At 37.4% G+C, this 27,971-nt stretch overlaps 2 protein-coding genes across 4 annotated transcripts in view; one reads left to right on the top strand and one right to left on the bottom strand.

Annotated features, from left to right (window-relative positions):
• The window catches only part of PRP40C (pre-mRNA-processing protein 40C), a 91,485-nt gene extending 64,702 nt beyond the window's left edge, over positions 1-26,783 (bottom strand). The window contains exons 1-2 of one of the 3 annotated variants that reach the window (XM_089786325.1): positions 26,681-26,783; positions 26,456-26,526 (exon numbers count right to left, since the gene is read on the bottom strand). The gene's annotated coding sequence lies outside the window, so the exon portion shown is untranslated. The other 2 variants (XM_089786327.1, XM_089786324.1) reach the window with 2 other exon arrangements.
• LOC149550763 (uncharacterized) lies at positions 1,934-3,736 on the top strand. Its single transcript, XM_089786323.1, has 4 exons — positions 1,934-2,251; positions 2,370-2,593; positions 2,719-2,906; positions 3,013-3,736. The coding sequence occupies exons 1-4, from the start codon at positions 1,934-1,936 to the stop codon at positions 3,315-3,317; spliced, it is 1,035 nt and encodes a 344-aa protein (XP_089642449.1). The 3' UTR covers positions 3,318-3,736.
• Positions 26,784-27,971: the final 1,188 nt, after the last annotated feature.

Here is a 27,971-nt window from a genome sequence, read left to right as displayed (position 1 = left end):
GCGCCCGGCAGTCACATAAAGTGACGAAAAAACACGTTTTTTTCATTATGTTTTTACATTGCTTAGGGTGTTTTGGAGAGGAGAGGATAGAGAAGGAGTTCTTGGCAAGAAATAGGCAGAATCAAGTGCATTTGGAGGCCTTTTGATTCGATTTCTTCGTTACTAGGTAAGTGATTTGAATCTTTGTTTTTTGTTTTTGCAAGAGATTGTATTTTTTTTTCTTGCATGTAAATGGATAAAAATACATTCCTAATTAGTTAGGAATGCATTTGATGAATGTAAGCAAGATTAAATGCATTCATTTGCATTTTTTTCCATTCTAGATCGAATTTATGCTAAAAATTTGCCCTTTCTAAAAAAATTTGAAACCCTAGCAGCTAGTTTGTTTGAATGTTATTTGGATTTCAATTTATTGGTGCTGTTATTGGAATGTTGCTTGAATTCTTTGTTTAACTGTTAATTTTGATCTTGTTATAATTTATTTATAGTTTTTTTTTTAAATTTTTATGTGTAGGCAGCCCGCAGCAGTTTTAAATGGCAGACAAATGGCCATTGACTCCATGCCCCTCAGGCTACATTGGCACCAGGCCAAAGAATGCGAGAGATCAAGCATGGAAATATGCCTATGAAGCACCTGATGAACCAACCAAAGTGATTTGCATTCGATGTGAAAAAGTAATATCCGGGGGCATTTACCGGTTCAAATATCACATCGCAGGGATCTCAAAACATGATACAAATCCTTGTGAGAATACAACAGAAGAAATAAAAAGGTTTGCAAATGCCTTGCTCGCAGCTGGAGAGCAAAAAAAATTGCAAAGAGAGCGGAATAAATTGCATGTCAGGGCAGCCATAGCAGAGACCCAGGGCAGTTTCGTTGATGTTCAGGAGGAGGAGGCAGCCATTGAGAGCATGGCTGGCTCTTATCATGGGCCGCGTGTCCGCAAACAGGGTGTTTTTTCTTTCACGAGTTCCACTCCCACTCCCACTCCTACACCTCCTAGCACTTCCGCACCATCAGGATCAGCAGGTGCTTCTGGGATAGGGAGCTATTTTGTGACGAGGCACACACCTGGTGCACAACCTTCATTAGAGGCCACTAGATGGAATAAGGAGGTCCATGACCAGTTGGACAATGCACTAGCAGATTTCTGGGTTTTCAACAACCTTCCTATTAGTGTTGTTGACAGTCCCTATTGGGAGGCTTTGGCCGCAGGGTTGACAGTTGCAGGAAAGGGGTACAAGTCCCCTTCTCGTTTTGTGTTGGGTGGCAGGTAAGCGAATAATTTTATTACACTCGATTTCCTTTTAATTTTTAACTTTTTACTTAGTTCTAAATTTTAATTAATTTATCTAGAAATTAGAATGTTGATTACTAAAGTCTAAATCAATTTTAAATTACTAAGAATCTAAGACATAACTAAATTTTGTTTTTGTAGGCTTATTGGAAATGCTGTTGAGAGGGCCAAAGCATTTGTTGAGGAACAGAAACAAGAATGGACAAAATTTGGTTGCACCATTCTTTCTGACGAGTGGACGGATGGGAAGAGCAGGACCATAATTAATTTTTTGGCCTACTGTAATGATAATGTGGTGTTCCTGAAATCAATCGATGCCTCCAACAAGGTAAAAAATGCTCAGACATTAGCATTGATGTTGGAGAATATGGTCTTAGAGATTGGCATTGAAAATGTGGTGCAAATCATCACAGACAATGCTGATGCATATGTATCAGCAGGTAAACCGTAATTTTATGTTGCATGTGCATTGTGAATTTCACAACAAGAATTTTTAATAGTTTGATATATTTGAAAAGTTGGAAACTAATTAGTATTTGCTTTTACAATTGGCAGGAAAACTCCTACAGCAGAGGCACCCCACTCTCTCTTGGACCCCGTGTGCAGCACATGTCCTTGACCTTCTTTTGGAGGACATGGGCAAACTTGAGTGGGTCACTCCAATTGTGGAGGATGCAAGGCGGGTGACAAAATACATATACAATCACCCATGGGTCCTTAGCCTGATGAGAGAGCACACTGATGGCAAAGAAATTGTCAGGCCTGCCGTCACAAGGTTTGCAACGATTTTTTTGACATTGCAAAGCATTCTCGATAATTTGGCTTCTTTGAAGCAAATGTTTGTTTCCAAAAAATGGCTTGCTTCCACATTTTCAAAGAAGAGTGAAGGAGAGAATGTTGTGCGGATTGTGTTTGATAAATATTTTGAAGATAAGGCTGATGAAATAGTAAAGGTAACTACAAAACTTTAAGTTTTAGTTTGCACTTTACAACTTTATAACATACTAAGTTTGTAACTCAAGTAAATAATAATTTTGTAACTTGTCAACTAATTTCAAATTTATATTGCAGGTGTCTGAGCCTTTAGTCAGAGTTTTGCGTTTGGTTGATGGAGACCAAACGCCAATGGGTGAACTATATGAGGCCATGGACAAGGCCAAAGAATCTGTCAAAAATTACTACAAGGGGGAAAGCATCAAATATGAACCCATTTGGCAGATCATTGATAGAAGGTGGAATAATCAGCTTCACCAACCCATTCATGCAGCAGGATATTTCCTCAACCCACGTTTTAGGTATACTGTAAGCTCATTCTTACTCAAATTTAAGTTAACAAAGACTTGAGTTCATTTTGCTTTCGTAGGGTGTTGGGTGTGTACTAAAATTGGAAGACTTATTTGTTTTTGGTTTTTGGTTTTAGGGCTGATGGTACATATGCAGATCCTAATGGAGAGGTCATCAGAGGCCTAAGTGAGTGCGTCGAAAAGATGGTAACCAGCGAGGAAACAAGAGATAAAATCATCGCTGAGCAGGAGATCTTCACTTCAGCAGGAGGCAAGGTGTTCTCCACTTCTCTCTGCAAGAGAGCAAGGCTTACACAAACCCCAGGTAATACATTTGCAAACTTCTGAATCTCAAATGCTAAATTAATATTTATGTTTCATTTTTTGTTGTCTATTAGTATTTTCTAACTTGTACAATTTTTGTGATGCAGTGGCTTGGTGGACCACTTGGGGTGCAAGCACTCCAAATCTTGCAAAATTTGCTCTCAGAATCCTATCACAGCCTTGTAGCGCATCACATTGTGAGCGCAACTGGAGTTTGTTTGAGGCCATCCACACAAAAAAGAGAAACAGGTTGTCCCAAAAGAGGATGAATGACATGGTCTATGTGCAATATAATCTTAAATTGCGCATGAAAAAGGCGCAACAAGATCCGCCTGGGCCAATCGATTTGGATGAGATAGATCCTTATTATGATTGGACGGCACAAGAGCAGGCTCCCTTATTTACACAGTAGGACATCTCCAATTTGGAGAGGGAGGCCGCGGAGGAGGCTGCGAAGGAGGAAGGGGGTGGAACTGGATATGACATCGATTTGGATGACATCGAGGAGGGCGATGATGAGGATGATGACATTGAGCTTACTGCAGAGGACCTTGACATCTTGCGCGCAGCGAATGTGGAGATACCGACATCTAGTTCTATAGCTACACCATCTCCTGCATTGGCACAGACACAGACACGGGCACAAACCCTGCGGGGTTCTAGTTCTAGAGCGTTACCCTCTCCCGCACTCGCTAGTAAAGTGACTGGGAAGAGGAAGATGTAGTCCTGTATTTGACATTTGTACTTATTTGTAGTCATGTTGATGTGCTTATTTGAACTCTTTACATTTGACACTTTATTTATGAGAATACTTCTCATGTGTTGTGAACTTGTTAGTTGTTAGTAATTTACAACTTGTCACTACTTACTTGTTAGTAATTTACCAATTAATAACTCTTTTTGCATTGATATATATCTAAACATGATTGTTTCTTATGTATTGTTAGTAATTAAGTCATTAGATGCAAAAAAACATTGAATTCTGTAAAAAAATCGCATTTTTTTATTAAAATTTAGTGGTTTTTTAGTTCCCGATTTTTTCCCCGATTTTTTCCCGATTTTTCCCGATTAAACTTTTTCAGGCCTAGGCGATTAATCTCCTCAGGCGATTTTTACATCTATGGTTGAAACTGACACAGATGGAAGACAAATGAGGGTTTAAAATCGTGTTTTTGTGACCTAAATGTGTGATGACTTGTCCACACATTTTCCCCTGACTTTTCCCATGACTTCTCAACAGTTTTTACTGCGATTTTTCCATTTTTTGGCAAAAATCTCCCTGAATCTCACAGCAATTTTTTCCAATGTAACGGCAACAAGTTTTTGCCCGATATACTTGGATAGCTTTGCATTTCACGAAATACCTCGGTTTCAACGAGAAATGGCCATTTTTTTAAACTATGGGTTCAACAGCAAGTTGTTTGGATGCTGAATCAACAAACTGTTTCACATGATTGTCTTCCAAAATCATCGTAATTCTGAATTTCCAAGCAACAAAGTGTTCTTTCCCATCAAACCTCTCCTCAGGTCTGAGTGTGCTTGCCATTGAAGATAGAAGGATGTTGCTAGATATATAAAGTCTGATCATTTAATTTGCAGAGCCTAGGTTTGACTATGAAAGCTCTGATACCATGTAAAGTTTCTGCAAATTCTGCTATAAATCAGACTGAGATAATACCTTCTTTCTTGCTTGAGATAATACCTTCTTTCTTGCTTGTTGAAGATGATCTTCTTTAGTTCAGACTTGAAGTGTTTATCAATAGTATAGATACTTTTCTGGAAATGTTCTTACTCTGCAATAATTCCAATAAGGCAGTAACGTAGAGGAGCAGACTTTATAGTTGTATTGTGTGCTCTCTATCATCATACTTAACCTATACTTATATTGAACCCAAGAGGCATGTCCTTACAAAGGACATGACTCTTCTAGGTCGGCCCTTATAATAAACACATAATTATCCTCCAAGATTGGTGTCTATTAGAAGATCAAATTAGATAGCAAACAAAGTTTAACAACTATGCAAACTAAACATTATTTAATGCTCAAATGAGACACCGATAAGGTGTTCATAAAGGGTTATAAATAGGCAAATCCTACATGAGGATGTCCATGCTTTACCTTATCATGTATGATCTACTGTTCAGATCAGTATGTTATCGAAGTTACATAGAATAAACAAATAGAATAATATCTGACTCAACAGCAACCATTCTTCAGGGAACTCACAAGGAGGAGAATGAAAGGTATTTTCCTGATTGACATCCCAAAAAATTGGCAGATTCTGGAGGTGCTGTTGGGAGGAGATTTCATGTAAACAGAATACAGATACAGGCTTAACATTGACGTGGCCTCTGTGGTGTTTGCCTGGGCACTTCCTCTGGGATCGAAAGAGAGGCTCTGTGAGTGATGCACACTTGTGTGAAGCCGGAGTGAACCGGAGGAGTAGTCCCAATGCTGGAACCAGAGCTTGGTCTCCAAACCGAAGAGAGGAATTGGCAGTTGGTGGAGGGAACAAGGCAGCGGTCTGAACCTTCCATTGTCTGGAGTACTTCTTCGTGCAAGGAAGAAGATTTGAGGAAGCATGAAATGGGTGGGAGCTGTTCAAGAAGTATTTACCGGAGATGGAATACAACAGGAAAGTTAGAGAGGAGGAGCGTCAAATGGCCTGGAAGACAAAGCTGCAAACAAAAGGTGGGCTACTCAAACCTGACAGTTCCTCGGTCTCTGAAGAAATCCACAAGGTCAGGAAGGTCTGCTCCAGTAAAGATTTGGGTGGGGGTTTTGCTTAATGCCACTGAAAATGGTGTTCTTAAATGGTTCTTGAAGTCCCTAATTTGTGAATGTAGGAAAGCACTTATTAGTGGTAGAATGAAGTTGTTTTAGGTTTCAGTGTTAATATCAGTTTGTCACTTAGTTTCTGTGTGCCTAAGTTTTGTAGCTTAATGGGTATTTTGATTTTTAAAGGAGTAAGATATTACAGTAGACTGGTAGGACAGCATGGCTAATGGGATTATGAAGTAGGAGTTATAGGATAGTGGCATGGATGCCTAGCCTATGCATTTCTGTATCAGACTTTTAATTAATGACGGAAATACTATTATCACCAATCAAAAAAATAATATGAGCTCTAAAAAAACTTAAAATGTAAATGTTAAAAACCCCCAAAAAGAACATACATAAAATTAAAATAAACATAAACAAAAAATGTCAGAGAAAAAAAAAAGTCATGTGGCACTTGAAGGCTTGTGTCTATCAAGTGAATCATGCAAGGCTTCAGAAGTCCCATGTGAGTCGCATAATTGGAGTGGCAAAGTTTAAAATTCAAAAAATTGCCACCTTTAAAACAAGCTGTAACCTCTGTCATACAAAGCAACCTCTGCAATCACAGGCTGATGGTGTTCCAAATGCATTTATAGGTGTATCTTTATGATACCTCATAAAAAATAATAATGTTTGCTGAATTTCAAACTTCATGGCCAAAATTGAACAACCTTGTCAGTTAGCAAATGTGCATTTATGTATTATGTAAATATTGTAGTAGGAAAACATGTCAACACACAAGATGCAAATCTAAAAGATATCAAACTGACTACACTTGTAAGTAAATTATCTGTCAAGGCTACGCATATACTTGCTGAGATAAAAACAGACTTGCCCACATAACAACAAAAACAGAAGGAAACCATGGCCTTAAAACATTCAAATGATTCATTTACACTCATTGTGTCTTCTATAGGTGCACATCAAGATCATGATCGTTGTTGGAAAGCATTTTTGAAGATTCATCAGTGCAAGAATGTAATCATGACTATGAGTATTATACATCTGTATACGAATATTCACTATATAATTTATATTTATATAATGAATGCATGTATAAGTCTGTTTCACTACAGTCTCAAATACTATAAACTAAAATATAAAAATCAAAATGCACAAACAGACATATATAATCAATATACACATATATATATGTATAACTACAGGTTCAAATAAGACATTTAAAAAGGTCCTATAAACTGAGTATAAAAACTACAATACATATATAGATAAATATTTTTTTAGTTATGTTCTACACCCTTAGATATATAAATAATTAGATAAAAGCTTATATGTGTTTTTTATAAGTGTCATATCTTGTCATATCTTCAATATCTATAGACGGAGATCTTCATAGCCAAGCTCTTATCTGTTTTCTTAAAACTGTGACTTAAGGTACACACAATTGAAACTTGAAAATGGAGTACAAAATATGAAACATATAGCAAACAAAGTGAATATTATGCATACATTTGTCCTCTCCTTAAAATCTCTTTTAGATTTAGCCTTCATAGGTATTCGCAGTAATGAACATTTACCTTACAAAAGATCATCCAATGTGCTGGATCGCACCTTACATTTTGAATTTATAACTGTTATTAACGTTGACCAACAGTCCATAATTGCTGAAGATTTCTTGAATAAATAAATTGCAGAAATGGTTTCCAATTTTTATATCTTGTCATGTGCATACAAAGGACAAGGTACCTTGCATTTTTACTGTTATCACATTGAAGAATTTCAGTTTCCATAGTCCATGACGACATCACGTTGAGTGAATCCATGATAAGTGTTTGTGTTTTCACACATGGGAGTAGCCATGGTGAACATCGTGTTGAGTGACTCCATGATGCTATCAGGTTGAGAGACTAAGTGAAAAAAAATTGTTTCCTCACAAATGTGCATATCCGTTTTGAGTGTTGTATTAAAAGATTCCATGAAATGAAAACTTCGAAAGGTATCTCCTTTGCTAAGAGGGAGTGTTGATTTTATAGTTGCAAGATACATCCTAATTACCTACGATGGTGCTCTTGCATATACTCGTGTTTCGAAATTCGAAGAGACGTGCATTGAAAAATGAAGAGACTTCCAATTACAATATGAAGAGTCTCTTGGTTCTTCAACTCTTGAGAAGTTATGTCTCTGAAGGGCCTCAATATTGTATAGATAATATATCATTGCCTTGTATGATGATGCTTGCTGAGTGATGAGGGCACAACCCAAGACAAAATGAACACAACAAGAAAAGGAGAATTTTATTATCAAATATGATATGCTATTACATTCAGTTGAGCGAAAATAGACTCAACTACATGCCCTATAAGCTTACAATGCTATCAGATTCTGGAAAAAAAACCCTTCTCACAGTACCTTCTCCCAAACTCCAAAAAAGAATTGCCCTCACAATGCAAGAAATGACCTTAAGTAAGCCGAATTAGATTTAGGGTTAGGAATACATTTTAGAATATGCCATTTGGTATCCACTGCCAAAGCAAAAGGTTCTAGAAGACACGTTAGAAGTTGGTGCAAAATTAGAAGAATCCAAAAATGGTAGTCCAACTTCCGGGAGCCATAACTTTTGATCTAAGACTCCAACTAATGAACCGTTTACATTTTCGGAAAGCTCTCCAAGCACTCTATAGCCCTATGGACACGTCCCACATTTTACAAGGCCTGTACGAGGTCATTTAGTGCCTCAAATCTGACTTTGAAGCATTTTTATGGAGTCTCCAGGCAACTTAAAACTGCAATAACTTTCAAACCGTATAGCCTTTTGACCTGATTCTTTTTCTAGAATAATTTAAATTACAAGTACAATCATACCTCCAACTTACACCCTCTAACTCATCATAATTATGGCTCAATTGCAAAAATAACCTATTTTCTACACTGGCACATATCCCAAGGTGCTCAAAAACACTAACCCAGAAAAATAATAGTGGAAGTATGAGAGTTGGAATCTCTATTTGGCCCAAATGGGTATCTAGAAATACAAACACATTAAACAAAAACTAACACCAAGCATATTTTTGGGTGATACAAGATTGCCCTTACACCACTAGATGCTCCTACATTAAACACCCATGGTAGATTGAAAAGTGACCCTGTCACTTTATAGATGGTAGAGTAAAACCCATGGGCAACCTCCGTCACGGATATCCAAGTCGAATCTTCCACTAGTTGTCCCTTCCACTTCACTAGGTACTTCGACACACACGACTATCCAGAATTTCTTCAATCTCTTCCTTCTCACAAGTAGGAATGGGACATGGCTCTAGGATCAACTCTTCCTCTGTACCATCTTCATGATATTAAGTCTGCACTATTGAAAATGGGGGAAATATGGATCCCATCTGGAAATTCTACTTCATACGCATTCCCCGAATCATGTTTCTTCAAAATCTTACAGTGACCAAATTTCTTCATCTTAAGCTTGTTGTAGGTGCCTATTGGAAATCATTCCTTCCTCAAATACACCATAACCAGATCCCCAACGTGGAACTCCTTACATCTCCTCTTTTGATCTGCTCGAGCCTTGTACTGCAAGTTCATCTTGGTAATATGTGCACGTACTTCCTCATGTAGGTTCTTGACATGTTCAGCAAAGTCTTCTACCTTAGCAATAGTTCTCTATCCTTGCTCCATCTTCCTCAACTCTGGTGCAATCCTTGGACTACTCCCATACACAACTTGGAATGGTGATCTACCAGTACTCCTATTCACATTATTATTGTAAGCAAATATCACTTGTGGTAGAATCAAATCCCATCCCTTAGGCTTATCTTCGACTAAACACCTTAGCAAATTTCCCAAACTTCTATTCACCACTTATGTTTGTTTATCAATCTATGGATGATAAGCAGAACCGGACCTCAATTTCTTCCACAAAGTCCTTTAGAAATACCTAACAAATTTAGTATCTCTGTCGGAAACAATACATTTTAGGAGACCATGTAGCCTCACCACCTCTCTGAAAAACAAATCTGCAATATGCATTGCGTCATGAGTCTTGTGGCATGGAATGAAATGTGCCATCTTGGAGAACCTATCAACCACCACAAATATTGAGTCATTACCCCTTTGTGTCCTTGACAATCCAAGAACAAAACCCATACTTATGTCCTCCCAAGGCTTTGATAAAATAGGCAATGGCTGATATAGTCCAATGTTCTAACTGACTCCTTTGGTTGTTTGACATACTTGACAACTCTACACAAACTTCTTCACATCCTAAGACAATTAAGGCACTTCTTCACATCCTGAGACAATTGAGGCCAAAAATAATGTTCACCAACAATGGCAATGGTCTTATCACAACCAAAGTGTCTTACCACCCCTCCACTATGTTTCTCCTTGATCAAGTTCACCCTCATAGAACTCCTTGGAATACACAATTCACTTCCCTTGAACAACATACCATCCTGGATCATGTAATCCAACCACGTAGTCCTGTCTAGAGTAAGAGGTTCTTCACAAGCCTTCCAAGCCTCTGCAAAGTCGGGATCCTTAGGGTACAAATTCTTGAGTTCATCAAACCCAACCACTTCAACATGCATTTTTGTCAACAACAACTGTCTCCTACTTAATGCATCTGCAACCCTATTAGACCTTCCACTTCTATGTTTAAATACAAATGTATAGCTTTGCATGAACTCTACCCATTTCAAATGTCTCTGATTCAATTTACCTTAGCTATTTAGGTGTTGTAATGCCTGATGATCAATATACAAGACAAATTCTTTTGGCAACAAATAATGCCTCCATTTCTATAAGGCCTAAACTACAGCATAGAAATCATGATCATAAAAAGAATACTTCTTTGCATCATTCAATTTTTCACTAAATTAGGCAATAGGCTTACCTTCTTGGCTCAACACCGCCCCAATAACACTGCCACTGGCATCACAATCCATTGGAACACTTTGTTAAAATCAGGAAGTGCAAACACAGGTTGCTCTGTCACCTTCTTCTTCAGCAACTCAAAACTCCTTGCAGCTCATGTAGTCCACTTTAACTTTTTTCTATCCCCTCTCATTGTTTCCGTTAGGGGTGCACATATACTACCGAAATTCTTAATGAACTTCCTATAAAAACTAGCCAAACCATGGAATGACCTCACCTCAGTGGCAAACCTTGGAGTAGGCCATTCCAGGATGACCTTCACCTTCTCTAGGTCCATTTTGAGACTTTCAACTAATACAACAAACCCCAAATAGACTAACTCCTTTTTGACAAAGCTACACTTCTTCAAATTAATCGACAATTTCTCTTCCCTCAACCTTTCAAAGACACTACAAATGTGCAACAAATGTTCATCCAGAGACTTACTGAAAATCAAAATTTTATCCAAATAGACAATGACAAATTTTCTGAAAAATTTCTTTAGTACCTCATTCATAAGCCACATAAAGGTGCTTGGCGCATTGGTCAATCCAAAGGGCATGACTAACCACTCATATAGACCCTCCTTGGTCTTGAATGCAGTCTTTCACTCATCTCCCTCCCTTATCCATATCTGGTGATAACCACTCTTGAGATCTATTTTTGTGAAATACTGAGCTCCACTCAAACAGTCTATAAGATCATCCATCCTTGGCAAAGGAAACCAGTGCTTGATGGTTATCTTGTTTATAGTCCGAGAGTCTTTACACATCCTCCACTGTCCATCCTTCTTTGATGTTAGTACTGCAAGTACTGCACATGGACTCGAGCTATCTCAAATCAGACCTTTCCACAACAACTCCTAAACTTCTCTGTTTAGCTCCTCAGTCTCAGCAGGAGTCATCCTATGAGCAACCTTGTTAGGCAAACTAGCTCTAGGGACTAAATCTATTTGATGACTAATTTGCCTTACTAGTGACAACCCTTCTGGGACATTATTAGATATGATATCTCCATACTCACTTAATAGACCCGAAACTTCAACTAGAACTTCACTACTACCTTCCTTATCCTTTCTAGGAATTAAAGCATAACACATATGTTGATGTTTCATGCCACCTAGAACTTGTCTTCCATCAACAAGACATACCCTAGCACTACTGCATGCCTTTTCACCCTCCTTCATCAAGGGCTTCAACTTGTGATGAACAACCATCATGTATAGCACATCTATCATACTACCACAGCCTTCCCAACAACAAATGGCATACATCCATCGGGATGATGTGATAGAGAACCTCGTCATGGTAACTTCCAATCTTGAACTTTCCCACACATTGTTCACTAACCAAGACCTTATGATCATCCTGCACCCAGGCAATCCGATATGGATGGGGGTGTTTCTACCTCTTGAGATTTAGCTTTGAGACCATCTCCTCTGACACGAAGTTGTCAGTGTTCTCACCATCAATAATCACCTCACAACATTCACCCTCACACTTGCACCTGGTACGAAACAAACTCCTCCTTTGTCCAGGTTCAATCTCATCGCTCAGCAAGACCCTTTCATTAACCATAACTTCCTCTTTTTGCATCCTCTGAATGCGATGACTTAGCATCATCATCCACATGAGCAACCCTTATGACCATCAGCTCTCCTATTTGTCCTTCCTTGGTGTTGAGGGCACTCATAGGCATGATAGCCTTCTTTGTTGCAGTGAAAACATGTACCACAGAAGCCTCCTCTTCCCAAACCTTGTCCACGTCCTCTATCTCTTCCTCTTTGGTCTCCAAAGTTTTGATCACAGGAGCAGTAGAAACACTCATTCCTCTGGTTTTAGCTAGTACCCACATCTTCATTTTTCTTCTAGTCCTCATTTTGGCCTCCAAATGACCTACCACCGCCTCTTCCTCCTTGATTGTGCCCTCTTTGCCTTCTATCAAACTTTTTGTTTAGCTTCTCCTCAACTCGCAAGGCGAACTAATATGCCTCTTCAATGCTAGTCATTCTAACCAGACTTAGCTCCCCCTGAATGCTAGGTCTTAACCCATTAAGGTAATGAGCAACCTTCTCCTTCTTTGGCCCGTCCTAATAAGGACTTGGTAAAACTCCTATGTATATTCTTGGGAAAATTAACCCATTAAGGTAATGGGCAACCTTTTCCTTGTTTGCTTCCGCATGGCCCGTCCTAATAAGGACTAGGTAAAACTCCTCTGTATATTCTTGGGCAGATTTTCCCGCTTGCTTTAACCCTAGCATCTTCTTGAACAAATGAAGCTCGTAGTCAACTGGAATGAATTGCTTTTGTAGTTTGTCCCCCATGCAATCCCATCTTGTGTTTTCCTCATTCCCTCTTCTATTCCTTTCTAATTGTATCTCTTGCCACCAGATTTTGGCATGGCCCTTCAGTCTGGCCCTTGCAAACTTAACCCTATCAGGGTCCTCAATATCCCCATACACAAAATATTCCTCCAACACATTGATCCAGTCGATCAACTCCTCTAGGTTTAGATTTCCCGAAAACATGCCAACCTCAAGTTTAGGCCTTTTCCTAGTGTAGCAATGGCCCTAAAAAGCTTCTCCTCTACCTCATTTAGGGCTTCTCCTTCTTCTTCCCCTTCCTGCACAACATTTCCTCCTCCTTCATTTTCCTCCTCGCTTTCATCCCTTCCAACAAGATTCATCCCTCTTGCAATGCCTGAACTTGTCTCTAGAGGGCTCTAACCTCAAAAGGAACACCTTGGGCCCTTCCAACACACTCTTCGTGGAGGCATCTTCTCACTATCTCAAAACCCACAACCACACAATCCTGGTGCAAATTGCCTCACAATCAGCGCTCAATCTACACACTCAGCAACTCCCACTCTAATACCATTTGATGAGAGCATAACCGAAGACAAAATGAATACAACAAGAAAAGGAGAATTTTATTATCAAATATGATATGCTATTACATTCAGTTCAGCGAAAATAAACTCAACTACATGCCCTATAGGCTTACAATGTTATCAGATTCTAGAGAAAAACTCTTCTCACAGTACCTTCTCCCAAACTCCAAAAAAAATTGCCTTTACAATGCAAGAAATGACTTTAAGTAACCCAAATTAGGTTTAGGGTTAAGAATAAATTTTAGAATATGCCATTTGGCATCCATCGCCAAAGTAGAAGGTTTTAGAAGACAAATCAGAAGTCGGTATAAAATTAGAAGAATTCAAAAACAATAGTCCAACTTCCAGGAGGCATAACTTTTGATCTGGGACTTCAATTGACGAACCGTTTACATTTTCAGAAAGCACTCCAAGCGCTCTATAGCCTTACGGACCAGCTTTGGTCGTCCCTCATTTTTTGGGCCCATACGAGGTCATTTAGTGCCTCAAATCTGACTTTGAAGCATTCTTAGGGAGTCTCCAAGCAACTTAAAACTACAATAACTTTCAAACCATAAAGCCTTTTGACCTGATTCTTTTTTTGGAATGTTTTAAATTACAAGTACAATCATTCCTCCAACTTACACCCTCTAACTCATCATAATTATGGCTCAATTACAAAAATAACCTATTTTATGCACTACCACATATCCTGAGGTGCTCAAAAACACTAACCCAGAAAACCAATAGTGGAACTATGAGAATTGGAATCTCTATTTGGCCCAAATGGGCATCTAGAAATACAAACATATTAAACATAAACTAACACTAAGCATTTTTTGGGTGATACGGAATTGCCCTTACACCACTGGTTGCTCCTGCATCACTAAGTTGGGTTATTCTATATAGAAAATATAGATAGTCTATGGAATCAATTCTAATATATGTAATAAGTTGAAGAGTTTGTAGGATTCAATTGGAAGCATTGTACTCAAACCTCTATTGTTAAGTAAAAGAGATATTTTTTGGTGTGACCGAGTTTTCCCCCTCAAGTTGGAGGGTTTTCCAAGGATAAATACTGTCTTATTGTTTCTTTTCTAATGTTTGGTTGCTTGTTTTCATTTCTGGTCTAAATTATTAACACCTTGCATTAATCATGTAACCTTGTGACCATTTTGAGGAGTCTTATCCACCTAAGCATTCAAAGGGTTGTGGGAAGTCCTGTTAGTTTTGTGAGCATTTGTAGAGACTTGTCTACCTAAGAATTCTAAGTGTTGCAGGTATGCTTTTTTTGGTGGAAAAAGCTATGTCTTTTGTCATCAAATAGCTCCAATTAATTTTGTCTCCTCAACCCCCAATGTGCTAGCTTGTGGTGATTAATCAAGTAAGTACTATACACTTTCCATAAATCCTTGCCAAGGTTTGGGGTCAGGCCAGGGAAGTGTAGTAAGTGATAAATCTAAAGAGGATGCTTTACTTCTTTCTTTAGAAAATGTTGATGATTCATGGGTTTTAGATTCAGGGGGCTTCATTTCATCCTACTCCCCTGTTGCCAAGTTTTAGTCCTACTCTTGTAAAACTTAAAGTCGTTTGGATGAAAGTGAGTTTGTGTCCAAGTATGAAGTCTAAGTATCCTCTAGGTTACTTGCTTCTCATCTTTCCGAAGTGCTTTACTTTCTTAGTTTTTCAGGTCCTCCCTTTCATTACCTTTACCTAATCATTCCAAGTGAGTTTCCTGTTTTTCCAATGCACGAGGGATCTAGATGATCTAGGCATGGCTAAGATGTGTTCTGGTGTTTTCCCAATGAGAAGTAAGTGATTGATGTTTCACAATCTGTTATCTTGCCTCAGCATCCTTTCTCCTATGAGTTCTGAGTAATCAAGCTGGTTTTCCTAATTGATGAACCATATCAAGTGCATATCCGAAGGAAGAAGCCATGAAAGTAATCTAGAAGTTGTGGCATAATTGGAAAGATCCACGAAGCCGTGATTCATGTTTCACAATCTGTTATCTTGCCTCAATATCCTTTCTCCTACGGGTTCTGAGTAATCGAGTTGGTTTTCCTAATTGATGAACCATATCAACTGCATATCCAAAGGAAGAAGCCATGAAAGTAATCTAGAAGTTGTGGCATAATTGGAAAGACCAACGAAGCCGTGAATCACAACCAGGAAGAATTCTAGTCATATTTCTGAGGCAAAATCCATTTTCCATGAGCAAATACAGGTCTATGGGTTTTCTACTGCACACTCGTGGAAATGAAGATTTTTTGTTCTGCTTTTGAAGTTGTAGTAACTCAAGCCAAAACCCAATCTCAATGACCAAGTAGTGTGACCACGATGTTGAATGAATCATTTTGGGCTCATAATCACTAAGGAATACTTGAAACCTAGCCTTGCAGCCATCAATTTGAGGCTAAGGGTAAAGTGCTATTAGTTGTACTCCAATCCGGGAAATGTTGCTGAGTAACAGGTTCTTTGTCCCAAGGTAATGAAAGAGGTTACTTATCTGGAGGCTTTGGGGAATAGAAACACGAGCAACTTTAAAGTACGAATATTCTTCGAAGATGCTTGAAAGATACTTCCGAAGAAGTCAGCAATGGGAATGCAACCCCAATATAAAGGAAATGCAATGTTAAAAGCTTTAGGCGGAAAGTGAAAGAATGAAGTGCATAAGCGAACAAAGGATCACTCCCTGTGTTGCGATCTGGAATAGAGGGAAACTAGGTTTGCAGAAAAGCTAAGTCTCTCTCTCTCTCTCTCTCTCTCTCTCTCTCTCTCTCTCGCATGTGTTAATATTATCAAGTATATCTACATTCCAAATTTTGAAGCAAAGTAAGGCACTTCCCATAAAGCTAAAGCATTTGTGTTGCTAAGTGATTCTTAGTCATATGACTTTACTTTAAATAAAGTAATAAAGCTTTTGGGAATTTAATATTTTACATGCAAATGAGCATAAAGTTTAAATAGCTGTTGATAGTGGAATTAAATGCAAATCCTATCGTTATAATTGTTAGCCGAACTTAATTTCGTTCGTGTGGCGCCAATGGTCGAATTCCTACACCTATTTCATCAGAATTGCTTGAAGTTCATTTCTTCAAGTATATTAAAATGATTATTTATCGAGGACTGCATCCTGTGCAATCATAGTGAATGGCAATCACAGCTACAAGTTATGATAAATTAAAAGGCCTAGAGAGTGAATTAAAGAATCTTACAGACACATCATTCAGATTTTATGATTTGGGTGATCTCCATGGAAGATTAAATTCTAAACCCATTCACCCAATCACTCAGAAGCAAAAAGAGAGTGGGTTGCTAGAGACAATTGGATTCCCATAGCAGTGCACACACTAGAGCTTGTGAGGGAGTGTATCGAGAGATACAACCCCAAAACAAAGCAAATTGTTTTCCCTGAACAATCCATTCTTATCTCACTCAACAAGGCCTTGATGCAATCTTCATTCGGCATTCCTGTGAAGGAGCAGTATTGTGATGTTGATTTCATGACTTTCGCGTCTATGTTCAATGCGAAGAAGACCCTCAAACGGGAAGACATGCAAAGGTCACGGTTCCAAATTGCTCGCTCAAAGATGAGCAAAATGCCCAAGACCCTACTCGACACAAATTTGAAAAGGGGGATAGTGGATATTCTCACTCTTCTCCTTAGACTAAATGGAAAAGAGATCTTGGAGTTCATCGAGCATCATTTCTTCCTAGTACAAGCAATATGTGTTGACAATATGCAAATCGATTGGGCACAAATTATCTATGATAAGCTCGCCTCGTGGTTGAATTTGGCCAAAGATTCAAGCAATTTTACATGTCCTCGTATCTGATATATGCCTTGGCTACTCACCACTTGTGGCTCGGCCTCCCTAGCATCCAGAACTATAACAAGCACACCAAAGTATATGAGTTCTATCTTCATCTGCAGCTGCAAAGAAGTTTTGAGTATATGGCTGTAAATGATGCCTCCACAATGAGGCTATACCAGGAACTGCAAGGATGCCCCGAAAGGAGATTTTCACGATAGGCAATTTTGGCCATCAGCCAATTTGGATGCTCATTCATCCAGTTTCTGAGTTTCTCTTATTTACGAATAGGAGCTTACGACGACTTTCCTAAGAGGCTTCCAAGGTATCTAGAAGACAAGGTCAAGGTATCTAGAAGACAAGGTGGTTCTAATTGAACTATGTCAACAGATCCTTGAAGTGAACACCTTGTATTCTAATGTTAAGAAGATAGTCAGGATTCCTTTCCATATAGTGGTTGGACCGTATTCATGTGCTTCCAGATCAAATGCTCATAATCAAGTGAAAAGCTTTGAGAGCAAGATTAAGTTGTTAAGACTATGAGGTACTCGGGCCTCAATATGATCCAGTTGACTTCGTAAAGGATCACTTGAAGTTGGGATATACCTACAGGCATGTGTCGGATATTGAAGACTTTTAGTCTAGGTGTCTCAAGGAGTATCAAACCCGGGAAAGGTTCTGGTCACAGCTAACAATTAATGAGATTATATTATATAACGACTTTGCTGATGTTTCTGACCTTGCAGATGATGGAGCCTACATGCATCCCCCATCCTACGAGAAGATTAAAGGTACCCCAATTTTGTTTGCCCCACCTGCTGGTCCAATCATAGACACCATGGAGGTTCTTATGCAGGGGATAATGAAAAGAACAGATAAATGGGTGGAGTGGACCTGAGCGAGGGAGAAGAGGACGGGGACTACTGGTTCTACAGGTGAAGTCTCTTCTGGAGCTACCCAGTCCACTGCAGCAGCAACTACTACAACCACCACTTTAACATCAGCAGGCCCAGCTCGGTCTATTGGGCAAGGAAGAGATGAGCCTCTAGATAAAATTGTGCCAATTACTCCTACATGTGGAGATAGCTCTCTTCCTCATACTGGAAAGGTCGGAGAGAAGGAAGGCGAAAAGGAGAAAGAACCAAAGAAATCGGTTTCTATCCTAGTCTCCCCTGTTCAGAAAATCAATTTGGATGGCAACACCAACCCCATGGATGGCCAGGAACAAGATGCATCTCAGAGCAAGCAAGCTCCCTTAATTCTGAGGAAGCTATTCAATCCCACTGCCTTGCAGTCGACTATCAATGTGCTCTCTACAAAGTCATGGCTCGAAGAGACCAATGATAGGAAGAAGAGGAAGTATGAGGAAGCAGCTCCATCGAAGGACTTGATCACAAAGTCACCTCATCTCAGCCATCCAAGAAGACAAAGAAGCAGAAGACGATTGTTGCACTGGCTACAGATTCAACAACTGACCATATGCTAGTGGAGATCATTGAGCCATAGAAGGAAGGCAAATTTCATGAGCTTTCAAAGGATGACTTCCAGATCAAAACACAGGATCTTGGTATCCTTGTTCATGACTCCATGGTTAACATGTGGAAGTCTACCAACAAGAAAATTGAAGATAAGTTGGAAGAGCTTAGAGCAGAAAAAGAAATCTTGAAGGCCTCGAACAGAGAATTGATGGAGCACATCAAATCTATACTTGGGAGCACATCATCCAGCCAGTTTGATCTGAATGCAGAGGAGAGAAAAAATGTACTCCTAGAGCTGCAACAAGAAAGGCAATTCAGGCAAGTTGGCCGAGCATGGGTAGATTAGATGAAGGCTCAAGGTCCCCCATTAGTTGAAAACTTGGGAAGCCTAGTGTTAGATGCTCACAAACTTGGGGAGGCAAATTCAAATCATCAGACCACCATACAAAAGGCAGCAGACAAGCTGACAGAGCAAATGGCCCTTCCACAAGAAGTAATTGACATGAAAACAAGTGTTGCCATTACTCATGAGATCCTCAAGTTGGGCAATGAATCACTATTTCACAGGAAACAATCCTTGGAGTTTGTTAAAGAAAGCTCTATGAGGTCCGCAAATGAGCTCAAGGATGTACATGACCTGGTGCAGAGGTCATTGAAACGTTATTTCAATACTTGAAGATATTGCACACAGAGTCCTTTGTGTCCACTAATGGCAAGCTCGTGGATGTTGAGAGGATGAAGTCAAAGTTCTTCGCATTTGTTAATGAAGCCATTGACCCACTCAACTTCCAAGTGTCCAAGATCCAAGAACTCTCAGCAGTGGATGCAATCATAAGGAGAGAATCGGGGAAGTTCCAGTTGAGAGTTGCCAGAATAGATGAACTGATAGAAATGCATGACTAGTAGATGGTTCGAGTAGACAACATCATCATTCCAAATGTCGATGAGCTGGACAAAGTAACTAACGCCATGAAAGCCTATAGAGTCAAATTAGATACTCCTAAGAAGGCATGATGTTCTGATGCTTTTCCAGACATGTCATTCTCCCTCTTCTCTTTCTTTTTGTAGTCGTTTATGGCATTTTGTCAGTCTCTGTAACGGACAATGATTCAAGCTTGTCCTATTTTTAGTTTATTTTGTTCAAAGATGCTCTGCGAAGCAATCACCCAATGCAACTGGCCATTTTGAGAAGGCCTATAAATGTAACCTTTTGAGAAGTTAATAAGATCAGCAAAATTACCTTTGGGCAAACCCTTGTAGCTGGGACTACTAAAGGACTATGAGTCAATTTCTAGTTTTGTTGTTCATTTAATTTCAGTATAGTGTATGGAATGAATGTGTTGTTGTTGAAAATTGAATGAATGAAAATGACCTTGGTTTTGTTTCCTTCGTTCGGTTGATTGTATGTCTTACTTTCTTCAGCATAAGCATCTCTCTTGTTCCCTTTGTTGTATGTCGTCGTTTGTGTGTTTAGTGTAGTTTATTGCATAAGGAGGTCGAAAACTAGTGGATGGAGTAGCTAAGGGATAGACAATCCAAGTACTATCAAGACATAAACTAATTGTGTAAACTGGGAATTACCTATTTCGCCATCTTTTGCCCTGTCTTCCTGCTGTCATAATTGGTTATGCATGTTTCCATTCATTGCATTTACGTCAGAATAGATTGCATGTCGTAAGTTAGTCCCCCTTTCAATTGCCTAGGTTGTTAATGTGTGGAGCAATTTGGCATTTGCCTCTTCTACTCTCTAGTTAAGAGCATACCCCCAAAACCCGAAAAACAAAGTTCATTGCATATCTTGCATTCAAATGGGAGTTGTACCTTTCAATTCAAGGGTCTTTGATAGATTACTACACTGACCCATTATGTTGTTACCTTCTTTGTTTTCTACAAGCCATTGGACAATCTTAAGAGGTCAAGGTATAAACCAAAATATCAAAGAAGACAAACTGTTAACCAACATCCCCATAGAGGTTATTTTCTTGATTATGTCCAAGGGGATTTTGGGATTGTTAAATTGGAGGAAAATGAACCCTGTCAGATTGTTGGAAAGGGCAAAATTAAAATTAAATTGCAAATGGGAATCATTGGCTACTACAAGAGGTAAGGCATGTTCCAAAGCTGAGTAGAAATTTAATTTCAACAAAGCAACTAGGTGATGAGGGTTGCACAATTACTTTTAATGACAGAAATTGGAAGGTTTCAAAAGGTTTTTTAGTAGTAGCAAAAGGTGTGAAAGCAAGCACCTTATATATCTATACAAGTTGTATTGTTCCTTCTACTCTAATTGTTTCAAAAATAAATGAATGATCAGGAACAATTGCTGCAATTGAGCCAGAAGAACATCAAACAATTGCTTGAGATTCCAACACAGTACTATGGCACAACAGACTTGGGCACGATTGAGAAACGTATGAAATTACTTCATTCAAAAAAGGTTTTACCAAGTTTGAAACATGTTAATATGGATTTATGTGAAAGTTGTGTTTATGGAAAACAGAAGAGAGTGAGTTTTGTGAAGAGTAGGAACGAAAAGAAAAATGAGAAACTCGAGCTTGTGCATACAGATGTATGGGGACTAGCTCTATTATCTTACCTTGTTGGCTCTCATTATTATGTTACATTCATTGATGATGCAACCAAGAAAGTATAGATTTATTTCCTTAGACAGAAATCCGATGTATTTCAAACTTTTAAGAAATGGAAATGCTTGGTTGAGAATGAGACTGGTAAAAAGATAAAATGTCTTAGACTTGATAATGGTGGTGAGTATTGCAACAATGAATTTGAAAATTAATATTCCTCTAATGTTATTCATAAGTAGAAAACTGTTCTAAGGACTTTGGAAAATGGAGTGGTTAAACGCATGAACAGGACAATAATAGAGTTAGCAAGGAGCATGAGGTTGCATATTGGGTTGCCCTTAAACATGTGGTTAGAGACTGTCAATATTGTTGTATATTTAATCACTAAAGGTCTCTCTACTCCTTCGAGTTGTGGTTTTCCAGAGCAAGCATGAACTGGTAAGAAGGTGAGTTATTATTTTCTTCAAACCTTCGGTTGTGAAACATTTGCCCATATTGGTTCTAAAAATATAACCAAGTTGGAAGCTAAATCTAAGAAATGTGTGTTTGTTGGATATGATATTGATGAATTTGGCTATAGAATTTGGGATTTTGAAAATCATAAATTATGAAAAGCAAGAATGTCATATTCAATGAGAAAGTGTTATACAAAGATCTATTGCAACAGCATGAGAAGAAAGAAAATGATTATGTAGTGTTGGATGATACTCAAAAGGATGATGTTTCAGCAATTCCTAATGCTTTGCAACCATGACAACAACAAACACCACAAACCCCAATGGGTGTTAAACGTTTAACAAAACTAAGTAAACCTCCAAAGAGATTTTCTCCCTCTTTGTATTCTATTTTATTAACATATGCAGGTGAACCAAAATGTTATGTTGAAGTTGTGCAAGTGGATGCAAAGATTCAGTGGAAGTTTGCAATGACAAAAGAAATGGACTCCTTACTCAAAAATTAGACTTAGGATTTACGTCAAATACTTGCAAGTAAAAGGGTTTTACCAAATAAATGGGTTTACAGGTTGAAAGAACAGGATGGAGGTAAGATAAAATTTAAGTCAGGTTAGTTGTAAAAAGATTTGCACAAAAAAAGACATTGATTTTGATGAGATATTTTCTCCAGTTATAATTACTTCTATTTGTATTGTGTTAAGTATTGTAGCTACTAAAGATTTGCATTTGGAGTAGCTTGATGTTAAAACAAGTTTTCTTTATGGTGATTTGGATGAAAAATATATATGGGGCAGCCACAACGATTTGAGGTCAAAGGTAAGGAGAACTTAGTGTGCAAATTGAAGAAAAACTTATATGGCTTGAGGCAAGCACCTCAGCAATGGTATCTTAAATTTGACAGTTTTATGCATGAGCATGCTTACACTTGATGTCATTCAAACCCTTGTGTTTATTTTAAGAGGTTGGATGATGACAGCCACATTATTTTCTATTTATATGTTGACAATGTGCTTGTAGCTGAGTCTATCATGGGTCACATTAAGGGATTAAAACAACAGAAACAAATCCTTGGTTGAAAATTTGCAAAGACAGGAAAAACAGGAAATTGACTCCATCTCAGGCCGATTATTTTGAGAACGTGTTGCAACATTTCTCTATAAAGAATGCCAAAGTTGTTAGCACACCTTTGTCTGGTCATTTAAAATTGACTAACGAGTTGTGTCCAAAGACCAAGAAGAGGAGGATAAAACGTCTAAGATACCTTATGCTTCAGTTGTAGGAAGTTTAATGTATGCTATGGTATGTACCAAGCCAAATATTGCACAAGCAGTGAGATTCGTTAGCAAGTATATGAGTCATCCTAGGATTGAGCATTGGAATGCAGTTAAATGGATTCTCAGTTATTTGAGAGGAACATCCAGTAAATGTTTACATTTTGGGGGCTCTACCACTGATTTACATGGCTATGTTGACTAAAATTTGGCAGGATCTAGATACCAAGCGGAGTACTATAGGATATGTATTTATTGTTGGTGGGTCAACAGTGAGTTGGGTTTCTCAGTTACAGAAGGTGATTGTTTTATCCACTACAAAGGCAAAGTATGTTTTTGCTACAGAAGCGACCAAGGATATGATATGGCTTTAATTCTTCATGGAAGAATTGGGACACCCACTGAGGAATAATTATCTGTATACAACTAGCCAAAGTGTCATTCATCTTGCCAAGAATTTTGCTCTACATTCAAAGAAAAACACATACAATTAACATTTCATTCGGTCAGTTTTGGATGATTGACATTTAAAGTTGGACACAGTCGAGGGTAATAGCCCATGATAGTTGGGGGTTCGACGGTAATAGCCCCTGTGGAAAGAAAAATTGAGGCTATTTTTTGGGGGGGCCAACATGTTGTAATTATTCTAGCCCTAATTTTGTAAGTGGCAAAAAGCTTGTATAAAATGGCTTAGGGTTAGGGATTTCATAATGTATGATAAGATTGAAGCTTCTTGCAGCAGTATTGAGTTGTAAGGGATCATAGATTGTAATCAGGTTGTAATAGCTGGATAATAAGAATCTTGGACTCGTTGTTTGGTGGACATAGCTCTAGGATCGGGTGAACCACGTTAAATCTTTGTGTCTTGTGTTCTCTTCTGTGCAATTTATTATTTTCTGATATAGCAATGTTCAAATTTCTCAATGAAAACTTAGGGATATTGTGCTTGAGCAAATCATGATTCCCTTCAAGTGACATGTTGGGTTCTATGGAACTTTGGATGGATGAGCTCCAATCATGATGAAAAAATCCTTCGCAAAGAATAAAAATCGGCAAACTATTCTCAAATCGCATGTAAAGAAAGGGGACGAAGTGTTTCCCTTGTCTCATAGGCATGTAAAGCTTCTTTGCCCTATTTGGTATGAGGTATTTGTCTTGACAACTTGTGTGGTAGGGTTATTGGCCTAATTGTTTTGCTTCAAGTTTGTCATTTTTCATGTTATACTCTTGTTGTGTTTGGTGCTCTTGGAGAGGGTCCCTATAGCTGCCTCATTTTTTAGTCAATCATAAAACTATTAAAGTTTAATATCTTTGATTTATCGTATTTTAATTTCAATATTTTTTATTTGGTAAATGTATATTTTATTATATTAATTTCAGTAATACATTTTAATAAACTGAATTTATAATTACAGGCTACACTATGAATAACAACTTCAATAATATTCTTACAAATACACCCAAAACATACCCAAACCCCCAATAAATCATCACATTCCAGTGCATAAATCTCCCTTCTCAAAATAGTATCTTAGATATGTTATTCAATCTATTTAAAAATATTAAAAGATGAGCAAAAAATAAAAATGATGAGTCCTAGAAAGCATAGAACAATCAAAATAAATATATGCAACAAAATATTGCAGAGATATATTACACAACTATGTTAAGATCCTATATATTTTTCTCTTCTTACTAGAGCTACAGAAGAATTCCAGCACCCAATCAAACCTAACCAGAATTAGTGTTGAGAAATTTTCAAATTAAAATGATTTATGCATAACTTACTATATATTTCTAAAGAATGAGGAATGTAATATATTCATTACAAAACCTGTCCGAGAAATTGAGAGATTACAAAACCTTGCAGATATATTCATTTTATCCCTTTTCTCTTATCTGCAATAAATTATGTTGATCCAAAATATTTTATTTGCTTAATAAGAAGGGATAAAGTTGGGCTCTTATGATGGATCTATTCAAGGATTAACAAGGTCAAGTTAAAATCAAAAGTGGTCCATGGATGAATAAAATTAATTAATCAAAACAGGACAAGAACAAGTGACACAATAAAACTTCCTAAAGTAAAGCTACTTAAACATTTGTTTGTGTTTCATCTGAAATTATCCATGATAATTCTGACAATTTTTATACAATTACGAAAATTTGGCATGTAATCTAGCCAAGGGAAAACAGAAAATTAATTATAAACAGAATATGCATTAAACAAAAAAAAGAATGAAGAACAAAATAAAAGCTTAGCATAAATATTAATTTTCATCATTTCATCTGAAACAAAATGTGTCAATAGCAAATGATCAATATTTAGCTACACTTTACCCGGGTCAAAGTTAAAATACAGTGTTCAGTCTAACTTAGATTAAGCAGTTGAAGGCAACAATTAAAGAATAATTTTTAAACTTTATTTAATCAAATTACATATATCTAAACTTAAAAAGTGAATAAAGCACATGCTAAAACTTATGTGTTCATCTGGAATCCACTAAATTAATTCTAAATATTATGCTGCACTCCACTGGGTTCATTGTAGAACTGCAACACTTATTCCGACACAGAACGGAGGTAAGTGAAAAATAAAAACTGAACCAATCAAAGAATACTTATATCACAAAAAAAATAAAAATCAATAGAACAAGGTACAAAACACTTTTAAATTTTATAAATAACTAGTACTAAACTTAAACTATATTCAATCCAACCAACATAAACGATTGCATTGTATACAGAAAATCAAAGAAATACTAACTGAACAAGATACACGATAAAACGTTGCATATTTTTCTCTATTTTCACTGGAATCAACTATGCAAAGCGTGAATATCCTGATACACCTAATTAAGATTTTAAGTTAAGCTCTATTTCTCATTTCAATAATTGGTAAACGGTGGCATGTGAAAACCGATAGCAGTCATCCAACGCACGAATAAATTCAGAAGTCGAAACAGACAGAGTACACAATAAAGCTTTTCATGGTTACGCATTGGTCAATTAACCAGAACTAATGTTACACTTTAGAAAACCTAGGCGAGGGAAAAATAAAAATTAATAAATCGAAGAACACAGAAAATTAAAAATAAAGACAAAAAGAGCCACGCGGTAAAACCTTACACGTGCAAACTCTCCCTGTGTTTGATCTTGAATAAGCTATGTAAAAATCTCCTTTAACGGAATGTTCGAACACTCAGGGCAACCAAGATTGGGCAATGGCGACTGAAAATTAAAATTTAAACAATCTAACTACGCATGAAGCTGAATGTAAAAGGCGAGATAGAAAACCAAATATTGCTGAAAATCCCCTCAATAAGCTGTAAATGTCATAAGATGGTTAGGATTTAAAACTAATTTGAAAGCATACCTCTGTGCTAATTCTTTCTGCACGTACTCAGCCTCGAATGCTGGATTTTGCCCAGCGATTTTAAAGAATGCCTGCGAGAGATAATAGTATCCTTCTATCAGAGCGGTAAATTATGATTGGGAATCGTATCAACTGCAGAAAATTTACGCTAGGGTTTTGCAGCAATTTAAACAAATTGTTTTAAATAAATTGTTTCCAAAACAATTTGTTTTTCGAAAAAAATACCTGTCGGGGAACTATATACCCAAATGTACCTCCGTCTACATATTTCTGGCGGAGTTAATTTAGGAAGGAAAATTTTCTTATCTTAGCAGCGTTATTTGCTACATAGATATCTTGGCACCATCACGAAAGGTTTCTTTTACTATTTTAGCGTGGGTTCTCTAGAAGTCATGATGTATTAAAAAGAAGGTAGTTTTATTAATATTGTAATAATAATAAAATGTAAAGTTTAAAATTTTGACAATGTTTCCTAATGTAAATTTAAGTTTAATTTGAGAATTTGTTTTATTACTATGTGTTTCTCTAGGAGGAATTAATGTTTTGGTGGAGCAACACTCAATTAAATTTTAAAAGATGCAAAAAAAATTTCTAGCAAAAGTATAAAATTGAGGAAAAATAAGGGCCTACGTGTGATGTGTTTATAATGTGGTGGGTGGTGAATTAAATATATTTTGTGATGGTAAATGTCATGAGTGGTTGTGGTAAATGTGATGTGATTTTCCTAATTCTTATTGCTTTCGAACATTTGTAAGGACGAAGGGAGAGCAAAAGTAGGGTTTGTGAACGAGAGGCGAGAGCAAGTTGTGAGGTATGGGGTTTATTTTTTATTGTTTCATTGCTAGCTTTATCTGCCACCTATGATTGTTTACTCATTCTTTTAAAAAAATATGTTTATGATTATTTTCAACGTGCACTACTTTTTTGTTTTGTATGGATGAAGCGATAGACAATGTGGGGTTTGTGAAGGAGAGGTCACGACCGATTTTGAGATATAGCAAATAGTTTGTATTGTTTCATTTCTAGGCTTCCAATGTCCTCGACATTATTAAATAATTTAATTTAATAATTATGTATGTATGGCCCCAAAAATTCATGTTATTATCTCTTGTACCCTTTTTATTTTTACTCGGTAATGTTTTGGTCGTGTCTACAGGTTTGTAATGCTTCAAGAAGTTTCCTAAAGACATATACGGTCGAGTTAGTCATTGTTGTAATTATGCAAGTTTTATAATTTCTTTATATGTATGAATTCCCATTGGAATTTAGTTGTTTGCCCTTATAGAGGTGAAAGATTCTCCTTGTTTGGTATTTGTAGTTTCGGTGGGAGTTACTCCTCGCCCTATTATGCTCTTGTTCTAAGATCGTTGTAATCCTGAAGTGTTATCATGATTGAATAGCAATTCACTCTTCCATGTATGAATCTTCATCTTTGTGCAATACACTTTTAAAGCATCATTTTGTTGTTATTGTTTTATTTTACTTTCTACCAATAATAATACCCACAAAGGCAACA

Source organism: Cupressus sempervirens, chromosome 6, assembly GCF_028749045.1.
Source record: "Cupressus sempervirens isolate cs-2001-9-10 chromosome 6, ASM2874904v1, whole genome shotgun sequence".
NCBI lineage: Eukaryota > Viridiplantae > Streptophyta > Pinopsida > Cupressales > Cupressaceae > Cupressus > Cupressus sempervirens.
Note: the sequence above shows the minus strand (reverse complement) of the source record. Positions and strands in the feature narration are given on the sequence as shown.

Excerpts from the sequence above, each read along its gene's own strand:
- LOC149550763 (XM_089786323.1), top strand. The coding sequence starts at position 1,934 with ATGGGCAAACTTGAGTGGGTCACTCCAATTGTGGAGGATGCAAGGCGG. Across the intron at positions 2,252-2,369 it reads AGGCTGATGAAATAGTAAAG|GTGTCTGAGCCTTTAGTCAG; the intron begins GTAACTACAAAA and ends TTTATATTGCAG. Across the intron at positions 2,594-2,718 it reads TTCCTCAACCCACGTTTTAG|GGCTGATGGTACATATGCAG; the intron begins GTATACTGTAAG and ends TTTTGGTTTTAG.